The sequence below is a fragment of the Ornithorhynchus anatinus genome, chromosome 7, assembly GCF_004115215.2.
Source record: "Ornithorhynchus anatinus isolate Pmale09 chromosome 7, mOrnAna1.pri.v4, whole genome shotgun sequence".
Taxonomy (NCBI): Eukaryota; Metazoa; Chordata; class Mammalia; order Monotremata; family Ornithorhynchidae; genus Ornithorhynchus; species Ornithorhynchus anatinus.
The window spans coordinates 82,826,332-82,839,937 of NC_041734.1; the positions used below are offsets into that span (position 1 = coordinate 82,826,332).

The following is a 13,606-nucleotide window of genomic DNA, read 5'->3' on the forward strand; positions in this document are numbered from 1 at the left end:
CTAATTTTGGCTTCACCGCTTGTCTGCTATGTGACCTTGAGCAAGTCACTTAATTTTACTGTGCCTCAGTTATCTCCTCTGTAAAATGGGGATTAAGACTGTGAGCCTCATGTGGGACATGGACTGTGTCCAACCTGATTAGCTTGTATATACCTTAGCAATTAGTATAGTGCCTGGTACATAAAAGTGCTTAACAAATTCCATTTTTTTAAAAAAGGGCAGTTGAGTGAGCACTGGAGCCCAAGGAAGGTTTACTCAGGATGCTAGAAGGCCTGAGTTTCTGACTCCCCCACCCCTGGCTCTTAGCAGGCATTTGAGCAGGCCTAGAAGGGATGGGGAGAAGTGGGGGCTGGGACCGATGCTCCTTCTCCAGATCCAGGAGCCCTGGGCCCGGAGACCTGACCGTCAGGACGTGGACTGGAATCCTGGCCAGGCAGCTTTTTGGGTGGGAGTGGGGCAGATCCCTGGTTTTCTATAATTCACCACGGAACAGAAACCCCAAGAATGGCCTCTCGCTGGACTTCGTTTGCCACACCCCAGTCACACACTCGCTCATGTGCACACATACCCACGTGTACGTGGACTGGTGCATACACATGCACACCACATACATAATAATAATAACTGTGGTATTTGTTAAGGGCTTACTGCGTGCCAGGTACTGTACTTAGCCCTGGAGTGGAGGATACAAGCAAATCTAGTTGGACACAGTCCCTAACCCACGTAGGGCTCACATATACACACCTTCAGATGGTTTACGATTGGTCAAATCTATGTTTCAGGGACCTCCAGGCTCCCAAGGACCAAGAGGTCAGCGAGGCCCCAAAGGAAGGCCGGTAAGTTGAGAAGTTTCCTTCCTCCAGGAGAAGAGGTCCCACTGCTGACACGACGACCTCATCCAGGCTCACGGTCCTGCTCTGGCCGGTCCCGCCCCCACCCTCTGGGCTGACCGTCCATAATCACCTACAAAGCTTAAAACACATTATTTTCCAAAGGGCTAAGTCACTGCGAGAAAGGATTCAAGCCCAGAGCAAAGCAGAATCTCACTCTTCAGTCTGGTTTTACTCATGATCACATCACCATCAGTATCTAAGGGGTGTTGACTACGTACAGAGCACTGTACTGGTCTTGACTGCGTGTAGAATGCTATACTGGGTGCTGACTGCTTGAAGAGCCTTGTACTGGGCACTGACTGGGTGCGGAGCATTATTAGGTGCCAGTTGCATTCAGAGTGCTCTTCTGGGCACTGACTCCATGCAGAACACTGTACTGAGTGCTGACTTTGTATCAGCTAAGTTCCTTGAAGACAGGGAATCACTCAGTGGTATTTTTTAAGTGTTTACTGCATGCAGTGTGCTGTATTAAGCATTTAGGAAAGCACAATACACCAGAGTTGGTGGAAACATTCCCTGCCCATGACAAGCTTACAGTCCCTAGAAATGTGACTCTCACTTCCGTTGTATCTCCCAAGTTCTCAGTACAGTGCAGTGCACTCAATGAGTGCTCACTAAATGCCATCACTGCTATTACCCTTGGGATCAGACAGTTGCCCTAGAAGTCCCACACCTTGCCCTGCCCTGTCCCTGCAGGAGGGAGAGGCTGACCCTGGCAGAGCAGGAGCCAAGGGAAACCCAGATGTGGCTGGAAACAGCCGTAGAGGGCACCCAGAGGGAGACGGGGCTGGCAGAGAAAAAGACTGTGTTCTGGATGCGTGAATGTTGTGTGTGTGTGTGTGTGTGTGTGTGTGTGTGTGTCTGTGGACAAAGGGGCAGGGGGCCAATGCGTCCTGGGGGCTTGTCTGAACACCCTACCAGACACCCAGTGCTCCAGACAGTGCTGGCCAGACACAAGGAGGGGGCAGTCTCAGTGCCGGTGGTGCAGACAGCCCCTTTTCGGGGGAGCCCGTCATGACCCCCACAGGCCCCTGCTTCTTGCCGTGGTCCAGGGTGGCATCCGGGTGAGTCCCCGAAAGACGTCGGGCTGGTGTCTGGGCAGCCTCCCGCCAAGGGCAGGAGGAGCTGGGTGGTCGCACACCCCTTGTTGACCTGTCACGGCACTGTGCCACCCCCGGAATGGGAGCGTTTCCCATAGAGGTAGTTGGCTGAAAGCCAAGTGTCCAGGCTCTTTCTTGCCCACACATGGGGCGACACCAGGGCCGTCCAGGCCCCATTCCATGCCACGGCCCCTGGATGAGGGAGCCGGAGAGCAACTTTCCCCTGGACATGCCCCGCTCCCAGTGCCAGCGTAGCCCCCAGTGCCCAGCGCCTGGTCAGGGGCCTCTGGAGGTCTCTGGGGATCCAGCTGGTCATTGCCTGTGATTTGTACCTCCTGCCAGCTTGCGCTGGAGCAGAGCTGAACAGTTGGCTTGGACTCGGGTCCATCCCACGGGGCTCCCGTGACCCAGCAGTGACCCACAAACACCCATCATTGGAGATCCATCTCTTCCAAGAGGCCTTCCCTGACTAAGCCTTCCTTTCCTCGTCCCCCAATCCCTATTGCATCACCCTGACTTGCTCCCTTTTTTCATTCCCCTTCCCAGCCCCACAGCACTTATGTACCTATCTATTATTTACTTATTAATATTGATGTCTGTCTCCCCCTCTAGACTGCAAGCTTATCGTGCGCTGGGAATATGTCTGTTATTATATTGTATTCTCCCAACTGCTTAGTACAGTGTTCTGCACACAGTATGATTGAATGAATGAATGAGGTAGAGACTTAAAATAAGCCGCTCCTTCCCCCTCTGGTCCCTGGTCCCCAGCCCCCAACAGCCACGTCCCTTCCTGCATGCTCAACACTGGGTGGGGGCTGGGCGGGAGTGGAAGAGGTCCTGGGAGGCTGTGGGGATGGACAGGGGCTGGGGGGCCCAGGTGGAGGCTGGACAGGGGCTGGGCTCCTGCTACGGTAGTCCGCTGTGGCCCCCAGAGACCCTGGGGCAGATTCCAGCTGCGGGGACCATCTCATCTTCGCCTGCCTTCTTTCCAGGGTGCTCGTGGCCCCCAGGGAATTGATGGAGAGCCTGGCATCCCGGGCCAGCCGGGCGATCCCGGCCCCCCCGGGCACCCTGCCCACACGGGACCAGACGGAGTGAGCCGGGTAAGTCCTGGGGTCATCGGTGGCAGCGGCCAGATCATGGGGCTGATGCAGAATTGGGTAGCTTTCTAAGGCACCCACACTCCCTCCCTTCCATCGTCCTCCCTCTCCACACCCCGTCATCCCCTCTACCTTCCCATCCTGGTCTCATCCCTTTCTCTAGCTCTCATTTTCCCATCCCCCGGTGGGGAGGGGTGTCAGGGTGAAGCATTTTGAAAGGCTTATCTTCCTAAATGGGAGGAACCCTGGGTCCTCTCAGGGCAGAAGAGTTTTTATGCACATGGGATATTGGCATGGAGAAAGATCGATGCTTTAGAGCACGGAATGTATGATCAAAGTCTGGGCGGAACCAGGAGCTTTCGAGTGGGGAAACAGTGACCCAGGAGGAAGGAGCCATTACTCATGGAGAGGGGGAGGCACTGACCCTGAAGGGAGGAGCCTTTACTCATAGAGGGGGGGCACTCCTAAGCCCTTAGGAGAGCTCAATACAACAGAGTTGGTAAAAACATTCCCTGGTTTCTATCACTGCTCGTGAAGGAGGCACCATTTACCCTGGGGGAAGGAACTGTTGTCCTTGGAGTGGGAGAACCTTGCCCATGGAGGGAAGAGCCATTGCCCTTGGAGAGAGGGGCCATTGCCTGTGGAGGAAAGAGCCACTGCCCTCAGAAGGGGGAACCATTACTGGGGAAGGGGGAATCATCGACCCTGGAGGGGGACCCATTGCCTTCGAGAAAGGGAGGACGAGTGCTTTTGGAAGGGGATGCTAGTTACCCTGGAGTTAGGATGCATTGATTACTTTCCAAGTGCTTAGTAAAGTGCTCTGTACACAATAAGTGCTCAATAAATATGATTGAATGAATGAATTGCCCTTGGTGGGGGGACGGTTACCCATGTTGGAGGGAAGCATTGTCCATGGAGGGGAGAACCATTGCTCTTGGAGGTGTGGGGACCATTGCCCATGGAGTGTGTGAGGAGAACCGTCACCATAGGGGGGAGACCCATCGACCCTAGAAGGGGAAACCATTATCTGAGGAGGGAGAAACCACTTTCCTAGGAGTGGGGGACCTTTGGCTGAGACAGTATGGCGACAACCACAGAGAGTTTAGGAGCCAAAGGGTATGGAAAGGATGAAAACCCGAACTCTTGGACCTCCTGCAGTTCCTCTGAGCCAGGAACAAGCTCTGTGAGCTTGCTGCAAATTACACAGCAGCCTCTGCTGCCCAGGGCACATTCATACTTACTGACCATTCGGGGGGCAAGCCAGCAGCTGGACCATCTCAGCTGGAAGCTGGGATCTCGGTCCAACCATCCACACCACAGTTTGGGAGCCGCGACCCCCTGAGTGTGACCTCGTGGACAGAGAAGTGACCCTGGACCCCAAAGTGTGGGCAGAATGATGGGTTTGGCCGGCGCTCACTGGCTTGCCCAAACCAGCTCCCAGAGGCAGTGACCTGCCACACCTCTGGGTCCCTGAATTGGGGGCTTTGGCTGCTGAGGGCCTGCCAACACTCAAGGCCGGGGGGCTTCTTCAGGCAGGCGCCTGGCCCTGGGATCCACTTCCGCTCGATGACGGCTGGCTCCCAAAGCGAGGGCTTCCTGCTGCAGGGCTGGTCCATGGCAGCCACTGGAGCCAGGACTGCTCTTTACCCCTGAGGCGATGCTGATGTTTGCTTCTCCCCTTTCAGCCTTTCTCTGCTCAGATGGCTGGGGTGGATGAGAAGTCTGGACTGGGGAGTCAGATGGGCCTCATGCCAGGCTCTGTGGTAAGTTTGGAGAAGCCACTGGGTAGGCAGTAACTTCCATACCAGCCACCATTCCTCTCCCTTTTCCCTTTCCCCCTTCCTATTTCTGTCCCTCCCCTCTCTTTCCATCTCCATCTTTCCTATCCCTTCCCGGCTTGCGCCCTCCTGTGCCCCCTGGCCCTGGTCTTTCACCTGGAGGCAGCAGTGGCGACAGGGTTGGTGGGATCCGGTGGGATGCGGTGGTGGCTGGCTGAAGCCCGGTGAAGTGGCTGTTCCAGCTGTTGGAGCGGGAGAGTGCAGGGTCCAAGCTGTCAACAGGCTCGGGGCTGGAGGGCCACTCTGTTGCTAAGTTTGGCTCTCCCAATTGATGAAATGATTGATTCTTTTCCACAAAAGGCAGGGGATGGTGGGTGGGGGGGTCCCTTTAGTCCCGGGATAGATTTTCTGGGCTAGGTGCTGGTTGTGCACGTGTCCGGCTTATGTCTGGCCCATCCCTCCCTGTGACCACGGCTACACGCCCAGGACCTGACTGGGAGCAGCGGGTTTGGACCCTTCCCGTCATTTCTGGGCCTCTTGGCTCTCCTTCCCTAAGTTGTCCCCCTTCTCATCATCAGTCTAAACACACGCTCCAACCCTCCCCTCTCCCCCGCATCCCCAACCTCAGCCAGACCCTTTCCCAGCATGCCCCGGGCTGTTCCACACAAAGAATGAACCTGCACTTATCTCTTTTTCAGGGCCCAGTGGGACCACGAGGGCCTCAGGGCTTACAAGGGCAGCAGGTGAGTAGCTGGGTGGGGGTCCGGCAGGGGGTGGTGGTCCCTGGAGTCCAGGGGTTCCCACGGACCCCATCAATCAGGAACTTTGCCTGACCGGATTCTGAGGGTCTATCCCACACGATTCATTCTGCTAGCACATCCTTTTTGAGTCTAACTCTTCCGGCAAAGCCTGAGTCGCCTGACTGTCCTTGAGGTCCCGGGGAGCAATGGGAGGAGAGAATCATCTCTGGCCGGCCTTCCCCTTCGCTCCCTGGGGACAGACCAGGACCCAGTCCCTCAGGAAATTGCTCTGGGTGGGTTCTGTGCCTGGGCTGTGGTCTATGTTGAGGCCATCCCACCCCTCGCCTGAGCCATGGCCTTTGGAATCAGGACCTGACTTTCGCATGTCCCGTGGGTTGAACCTAGTTGAACTGCTGGCAGAATGCCCTCCCATGACCCCCGTCCCATCTGTGGCCGTGCCACCAAACAATGCCCGCCGCCTGGAGGATGCCCACCCCGGGGTGGGATATGGCCTATAAGGGGAATCTCCCGCTTTCATTCATTTATTCATTCAATCGTATTTACTGAGCGCTTACTGGGTGCAGAGCACTGTACTAAGCGCTTGGAAAGTACAATTCAGCAACAGATAGGGACAATCCCTATCCAACAGTGGGTTCACAGACTAGAAGGGGGAGACGGACAACAAAACCAAACAAGTAGACAGGCATCACTACCATCAAAATAGATAAATAGAACCATAGATAAGTGCACATCATTAATAAAATAAATAAAGCAATAAATATGTACAAGTATTTACAAGTGCTGTGGGGAGGGGAAGGAGGTAGAGCAGAGGGAGGGAGTAGGGACAATGGGGAGGGGAGGAGAAGCAGAGGGAAAGGGAGGGCTCAGTCTGAGAAGGCCTCCTGGAGGAGGTGAGCTCTCAATAGGGCTTTGAAGAGGGGAAGGGAGTTTGGTGGATGTGAAGAGGGAGGGCGTCCCGCTTCCATTCCCCCCAATCCACTCACTCACTGGCCAGAGTCCAGACGGAAGGCGCCCCAAGGCGCCCAGCCTGGGGGAAGAGAGGGGTCACAATCCTCGAGTCCTATTCTTCCAAGGCCTTCCTTTACCCTGACAGTCCTGGTGGCGCTTTGGGAGGATCACTGGGTTCCCGTCGCTGTGCTGCTCTGGACAGGCCCCTGGTGGCCTCTGGGCATCAGTGCTCCTTCCCAAGTCCTTACTGCCCCGTTCTGGGTGGCCTACCTAGACTGGCTTTGGGACCTGAGCCTGGGCAGTGGGTCCCACAGCCCCCCGGATAGTCCGCAGGAGGTGGTGAGACCACAGCAGGCCGTGAAAACAGTAAGGTGTTGGGCCAGCAGTGTGCTCAGAGTTCCTGGGTGCCCCTCCCGCTCTGCCTGGGCCGCTGTTCTGGCCCTTGTCACTCTGAGAGCTTCACGGCCCAGGAAACAGTTCTTTCAACCCAACTCGTGGACGTAGCCAGCACAGCCCCATTGAGTCAGAGAGGACTGCGAGTGTGGGACAAGGGTGGGACGGCTCACACGCTAGGCTCATCTTCTGCACCCCCAGGGCAGAACCGCGCCTCGGTATATCTTTCATCTGATTCCAGTTTTGATTGCAGGGCGGTGCTGGCCCAGCTGGGCCTCCGGGAGAACCAGGAGAACCAGGACCGATGGTAAGGACAGTTCTACACCTTTGGTGAGGAACAGGCCATGAGAGGCGGCATGCCTAGTGGATAGAGTCTGAGCCTGGGACTCAGACGGACCTGGGTTCTAATCCTGGCTCCTCCACTTGTCTGCTGTGTGACTTTGGGCAAATCACTTTACTTCTCTGGCCTCAGTAACCTCATCTGTAAAATGGGAATTAGGATTGTGAGCCTCATATGGGACATGGACTGTGTCTAACCTGATTTAATTTATTTCTTTCCCAGCACTTAGTAGTGACTGGCACAGAATAAGTACTTAATAAATGCCATAAAACACAAACAAAAAACTGAGAAACCCAAACAGCCCTGGGCAGTAGCCCTCCCTGCTCCTTTGCCACCTGGAGGCAGAGATCAGAATTCCTGTTTGCTGGAGTTGTGCTCATCCCGGGGTCCTCACTGTCAGTGCCCAGTTCCAGAAGCAGCACACGGTTCCAGAACCAGTGCGTGGTACAGAACCAACGCATAGTCCCAGAACCAATGTGTGGTTACAGAACCAGCGTGTGGTGCAAGGACCAGTGCATGATCCCAAAACCAACTTGTGGTCCCAGGACCAGAGTGGGTTCCCAGCAGCCTCGATGGCTGGGATGTTAGTTACAGCTCAGAAGTGTGGGTATCTCCCTAAGTGGTCCTCAAGGATCCCTAGGTATTAGAACAGTCCTCACGGACCCCCAGGTACTCATACTCATGGGAAGCATCAAGGCGTAGTGGATAGGGCATGAGCTTGGGACTCAGAAGGTCATGGATTCTAATCCTGGATTCACCACTTGCCTCCTGTGTGACCTTGGGCAAGTCATTTCACTTCTCTGGGCCTCAGTTACCTCCTCTGTAAAATGGGGATTAGGATTGTGAGCCTCGTGGGACATGGGCTGTCTCCAACCCCATTTCCTTGTATCCCCCCAGTGCTTAGTATAGTGCCTGGCACAGAGTAAGTGCTTAACAAATCCCACAATTATTATTATTGTACCCCCAGAGGGAAGAACTTAGAACAGAATTAAAAGCAAATCCTGTTACCCCTCTTTGGTTTGAAGCTCTTTGACTGGGATTCTGGCTTTCAGCCTGGAGACCTCCCTGTGGCAGAAAAGGTTTGACACCCATTTTCTCTCTCTTGTATTGCCTAGGGTCCAGTTGGTGCTCGGGGCCCTGAGGGGCCTCCAGGAAAACCTGGAGAAGATGTAAGTTTCCTTCATCATGTGTGGGCTTTGCTGGTTGTTGGTCACACATCAACCCCTCCTGGGCCCAGAGGTCAGAGGGAGGATTCTGGAATGAGGGGAGGAGAAGCAGAGCGGACTCGTGGAGAGAGCATGGGACTGGAAGCCAGGAGACCTAGGTTTTAATCCCAACTCTGTCACTTATTTGCTGTGTGATTTGGGCCAGTCACTTCACTTCTCTTGGCCTCAGTTTCCTCATCTTTTAAATGAGGATTCAATCCCTGTTCTGCTTCCTTAAACTGTGAACTGCTCTGCACACAGTAAGCGCTTAATAAATACGATTGAATGAATGAATGAATATGGGAAGGAGACCATTTTGGATCTGATGATCTTGTGTCTACTTAGCTCTTAACCCAGTGCTTGGAACCTAGTAAGGAAGCAGCATGGCTCAGTGGAAAAGAGCCAGGGCTTCGGAGTCAGAGGTCATGAGTTTGACTCCTGGCTCTGCCACTTGTCAGCTGTGTGACTGTGGGCAAGTCACTTAACCTCTCTGTGCCTCAGTTACCTCATCTGTAAAATGGGGATTAACTGTGAGCCTCACGTGGGACAACCTGATTACCCTGTATCTACCCCCATGCTTAGAACAGTGCTCTGCACATAGTAAGCACTTAACAAATACCAACATTATTATTACTTAACAAATACCAACATTTTTATTTTTATCTGCACTCTCCATTGTTAATGCCCCCGGCTGCCCCCAGCTCCAAAACCCACCTCAGGCCATCTCTGGGAGTTTCCTCTTCCCCCCCACATTCCGGGACTTCCCTCCACCTCTGCAGGCTTGGGGCCGAGACATGAACTACATGCTTTCTGGGGCTGTCAGCTCCTGAAGCCCCAGAACTCAAGGGGCAGAATCAATTAATGAATCAGTGATAGCTTAATTGTGTGGGAGACTTCCAGAACCCTCCTTCCTTCCTTCATTCATTTAATTTTATTATGGAGCGCTTACAATAAAAAGTAACATTCCCTGCCCATAATGAGCTTACAGTCTGGTGTGAGGGGAAACAGACATCAATATAAAAAGATAAAATTACAGATATGTACAGAAGTCCTGTGGGTCTGGGAGCGGGAGAGAGCAAAAGGAAGCAATACAGAAAAGTGGGGCTTAGTCTGGGAAGGCCTCTTGAAGGAGCTGTGCCTTTAATAAGGCTTTGAAGGGAGGGGGAAAGAGTAATTGACTGTTGGATTTGAGGGGAGAGGGAGTCAAGGATAACACCAAGGTTATGAGCTTGTAATACAGGAAGGATGTTGGTGCCATCTACAGTGATGGGAAAATCAAAGGGAGGACAGGATTTGGGTGGGAAGTTAAGGAACTCTATTTTGGACATGTTAAGTTTGAGGTGATGGGAGGACATCCAAGTAGAGATGACTTGAAGGCAGGAGGAGTTGCGAGACTGGAGAGAGGAAGAGAAATCAGGGCTGGAGATGTAGATTTGGGCATCATCTGCATAGAAGTAGTAAATGAAGCCATGGGAGTGCATGAGTTCTCCAAGGGAGTGCATGTAGATGGAGAATAGAAGGAACCCAGAACTGACCCTTGAGGGACCTCCACAGCAAGGTGGTGAGTGGCAGAGGAGGAGCCTGCAAAGGAAACTGAGAATGAATGACCAGAGAGATAAGAGGAGAGCCAGGGGAGGACAGAGTCAGTGAAGCCAAAGTTGGGTAGCATTTCCAGGAGAAGGGGGTGGTCCACAGTGTCGAAGGCAGCTGAGAAGTCGAGGAGGATTAGGATGAAGCAGAGGTCATTGGATTTGGTAAGAAGGAAATCACTGATGACCTCTGAGAGGGTGGTTTCTGTGGAATGAAGGTGTTGGAAACCAGATTGGAGGGAGTCAAGGAAGAATTGGAGGAGAGGAATTTGAGACACTAAGTGTAGACAACTCGCTCAAGGGGTTTGGAGAGGGATGGTAGAAGGGAGATGAAGTAATAACTAGAGGCAGCTATGGGGTCAAGGGAGGGTTTTTTAAGGATGGGGAGACATGGGTACGTTTGAAAGCAGAGGAGAAGCCACTGAAGAGTGAACGGTTGAAGATGGCTGTTAAGGAGGTAATAAGAGAGGGGGTGGGAATTTTGATAAGGTGCAAAGGAATGAGGACCAATTCGCATGTGGAGGGGTAGGCAGATCTCCTTTAGAGATACTGCTGGGAAGGATGGGAGATTTGAAGAGAGAGCTGGAAACGGGAGAGACTGAGGAGGGTCAGGGGTGATTTTAGGGAGTTTACATCTGATAGTGTCAATTTTCTTAAAAAAGTAGGTGGCCAGGTCATTGTGGGCAAGGGAGGGGGAGGCAGAAGGGACAGGGGCTTGGAGAAAGGAGTTAGATGTCTGGAACAACTGGTGAGGGTGATGGGCATGGGTGTCAATAAGGGTAGAAAAATAGTTCTGCTGGATAGAAGAGAGAGCAAAGTTTAGCATGCAAGAAAAAACTTGAAATGGATGAAGTTGGCCTGATATTTAGATTTCCACCAAGAGCGCTCCGCAACTCGAGTACAAGAGTGAAGGGGGTGAACTGTACAGGTGATCCAGAGCTGTGAGTTAGTGGTACAAGATCTACACAAAGTCTTACTCAAGGCACGTCTCCTCCAAGAGGCCTTCCCAGACTAAGCCCCACTTTTCATCATCTCCCACTCCTTTCTGTGTCACCCTGACTTGCTCCCTTTGCTCTTCCCCCCATCCCAGGCCCACAACACTTATGTATATATCTGTAATTTTATTTTATATTGATGTTTGTTTATATTCATTCAATAGTATTATTGAGCATTTACTATGTGCAGAGCACTGTACTAAGTACTTGGAATGTACAATTCGGGGCTGTTTATACTGTGATCTGCCTCCCCTCCCTCTAAACTGTGAGCTCATTGTGAGCAGGGATTGTCACTATTGTTGTATTGTACTTTCTCAATCGCTTAGTACAGTGCTCTGCACACAGTAAGCGCTTAATAAATATGATCAAATGCATTGAATGAATGAATGAATGATGAAGGGTTAGGGGAGTGAATGAGGTGAGTTCATTAAAAAGGGTGGTGTTGAGAGCATCTATTTGGTCATCAAGGATGGGTAGTTCATTCAATTGTATTTATTGAGTGCTTACTGTGTGCAGAGCACTGTGCTGAGTGCTTGAGGGTATGGAGGTTAAGCGGGTTATGATGAGCTGAGAAAATTGGATAGGGTCCAGAGATTGGAGGTCTATATGGGGGAATAGTACAGATTTACAGGGAAGAGGTGTGTGGGAGAGGAGGCAAGTGAGAAAGTTGTGATCAGATAGAGGGATTTCAGAGTTGTTGAGGGCAGAGATTGTGCAGTGGTTAGAGATGATGAGATTGAGTGTGTTGTCCAAGTGGGTGAGTGGGCGAGGTGGGATGGAGTAGGAAGTCTGCAGAGTTGAGGAGTGATAGAAGGCAGGCAGCAGAAGGATCATCAAGAACATCTATCTGGATATTAAAGTCCCCAAAGATCAAAGTGGGCATGGAGAGAGAAAGAATGTGAGAAAAGGATCAAAATGATTAAAGAAGTGAAACCTAGGAGGCGGTAGATGATAGCTATTAGAAACTGGAGTGGGTGGTAGAGGCAGATGATCTGAGATTCAGAGGAAGGGAAAGAAAGGGAAGGGGCAAGAGGGATGGTGCAAAAGCGGCACTGGGGCGCAAGAAAGCAGCGTGGCTCAGTGGAAAGAGCACAGGCTTGGGAGTCAGAGGTCACGGGTTCGAATGCCGGCTCTGCCACTTGTCATCTGTGTGACTGTAGGCAAGTCACTTCACTTCTCTGTGCCTCAGTTACCTCATCTGTAAAATGGGGATTAAGACCGTGAGCCTTGTGTGGGACAACCTGATTACCCTGTGTCTACCCCAGCGCTTAGAACAGTGCTCTGCACATAGTAAGCACTTCACAAATACCAACATGATTATTAAGAAAGAAGCTAACTCTTCCTCCTTTCCCAGTGAGTCTGGGGGAGTGGGAGAAGATAAGGTCCCCTCTGCAGAGAGTAGCAGGGGAGATCGTATCATCTGGGGGAAGTCAGGTTTCAGTGATGGCGAGGAAGAGGAGTGACTGAGGCAGGAACAGGTCAAGGATGAAGGGAAGCTTCCCTATGATGGAGCAGGGGTTCCACAAGCCACACTTGGCTGAAGCTATATAGGTGGTAGCGAGGGAGGGGACAGGCCCAGGGGTAGGGAGGGTTTGGATTGGAGTGAGTTGACGGGGGGCCAAAGCTGGGAGAGGGGGATTAGGGATGGTGCTGGACAGGAGGACAGGGATGGAGTGGGGAGGAGAGGTGGGGGAGGTGCAAGGGGAGGGAAGGAGTTGGGTGGGAGGGGGGTTGGGGAGGGGAGGTGGGAGAAGAGGATTGGGATGGACAGACAGGAATCAGGGGATTGAAGGATCATGGCGAGCTTGGTGAGGTAAATGACAGCAATGAAAACTTAATAAAAGACACGGTGTTGACACATGTCACTGCCAGACCCCAAGCCACTGACAACTGGGTCGGGACAAGCACACTCTGAGTCGTCTCACATTTTCCCTCTTTTTCCAATGTTAAGGGTGAGTCGGGAAGAAATGGAAACTCAGGTGAAGTTGGATTCTCAGGCTCTCCGGTAAGAATACTGCAGGGGTCTGGGCATTGCACGTGGCAGTACAAGACAGGTGTTTAATTGACAAGGGGTGAGGCATTGCCGTCAGGAAGCATTGTTTTGTGGATTGGAAACACAGGTTTTGGTACCAGAGAGATAACCAATCCCATTTTCCTGGATTGGGTTTATCCCAAAGGCTGCCTGAGTTTGAAGGAAATGAGTACTGTTCCTTGGAGTGATGAAAATCTGTTTACTGTCCTGACATGCAAAGAGAGACCTCCTTTGAACTGACCGGCACTTCACAAGATCACAGGGCAATCCAGCCTCTCCTCGTTTTCCTGGCCCCAGGGTTTCTCTTTCCAAGGGATTTTTGGGCAATCAGCATTCACCACAGTAGATATGACAAGTATCCAAAGCAATCCCAAGGGATTGGCATGATCCTGGGCAATTGGGCAGCCAGAAGTAGTCCCTGGACCCCATCATCCCTCCTGCTGGGACCGCCCCACATTGCCTGCCCAGTCCC

At 52.4% G+C, this 13,606-nt stretch overlaps 1 protein-coding gene across 1 annotated transcript in view; it reads left to right on the plus strand.

Moving 5' to 3' along the window:
* Positions 1-13,606, plus strand: part of COL5A2 (collagen type V alpha 2 chain) — a 114,974-nt gene that overhangs the window by 49,532 nt on the left and 51,836 nt on the right. The window contains exons 6-12 of the mRNA XM_029069261.2: positions 783-836; positions 2,986-3,096; positions 4,779-4,856; positions 5,570-5,614; positions 7,227-7,280; positions 8,429-8,482; positions 13,054-13,107. Of these exons, the coding sequence (XP_028925094.1) occupies positions 783-836; positions 2,986-3,096; positions 4,779-4,856; positions 5,570-5,614; positions 7,227-7,280; positions 8,429-8,482; positions 13,054-13,107 (450 nt within the window). The remainder of the gene's footprint in view (positions 1-782; positions 837-2,985; positions 3,097-4,778; positions 4,857-5,569; positions 5,615-7,226; positions 7,281-8,428; positions 8,483-13,053; positions 13,108-13,606) is intronic.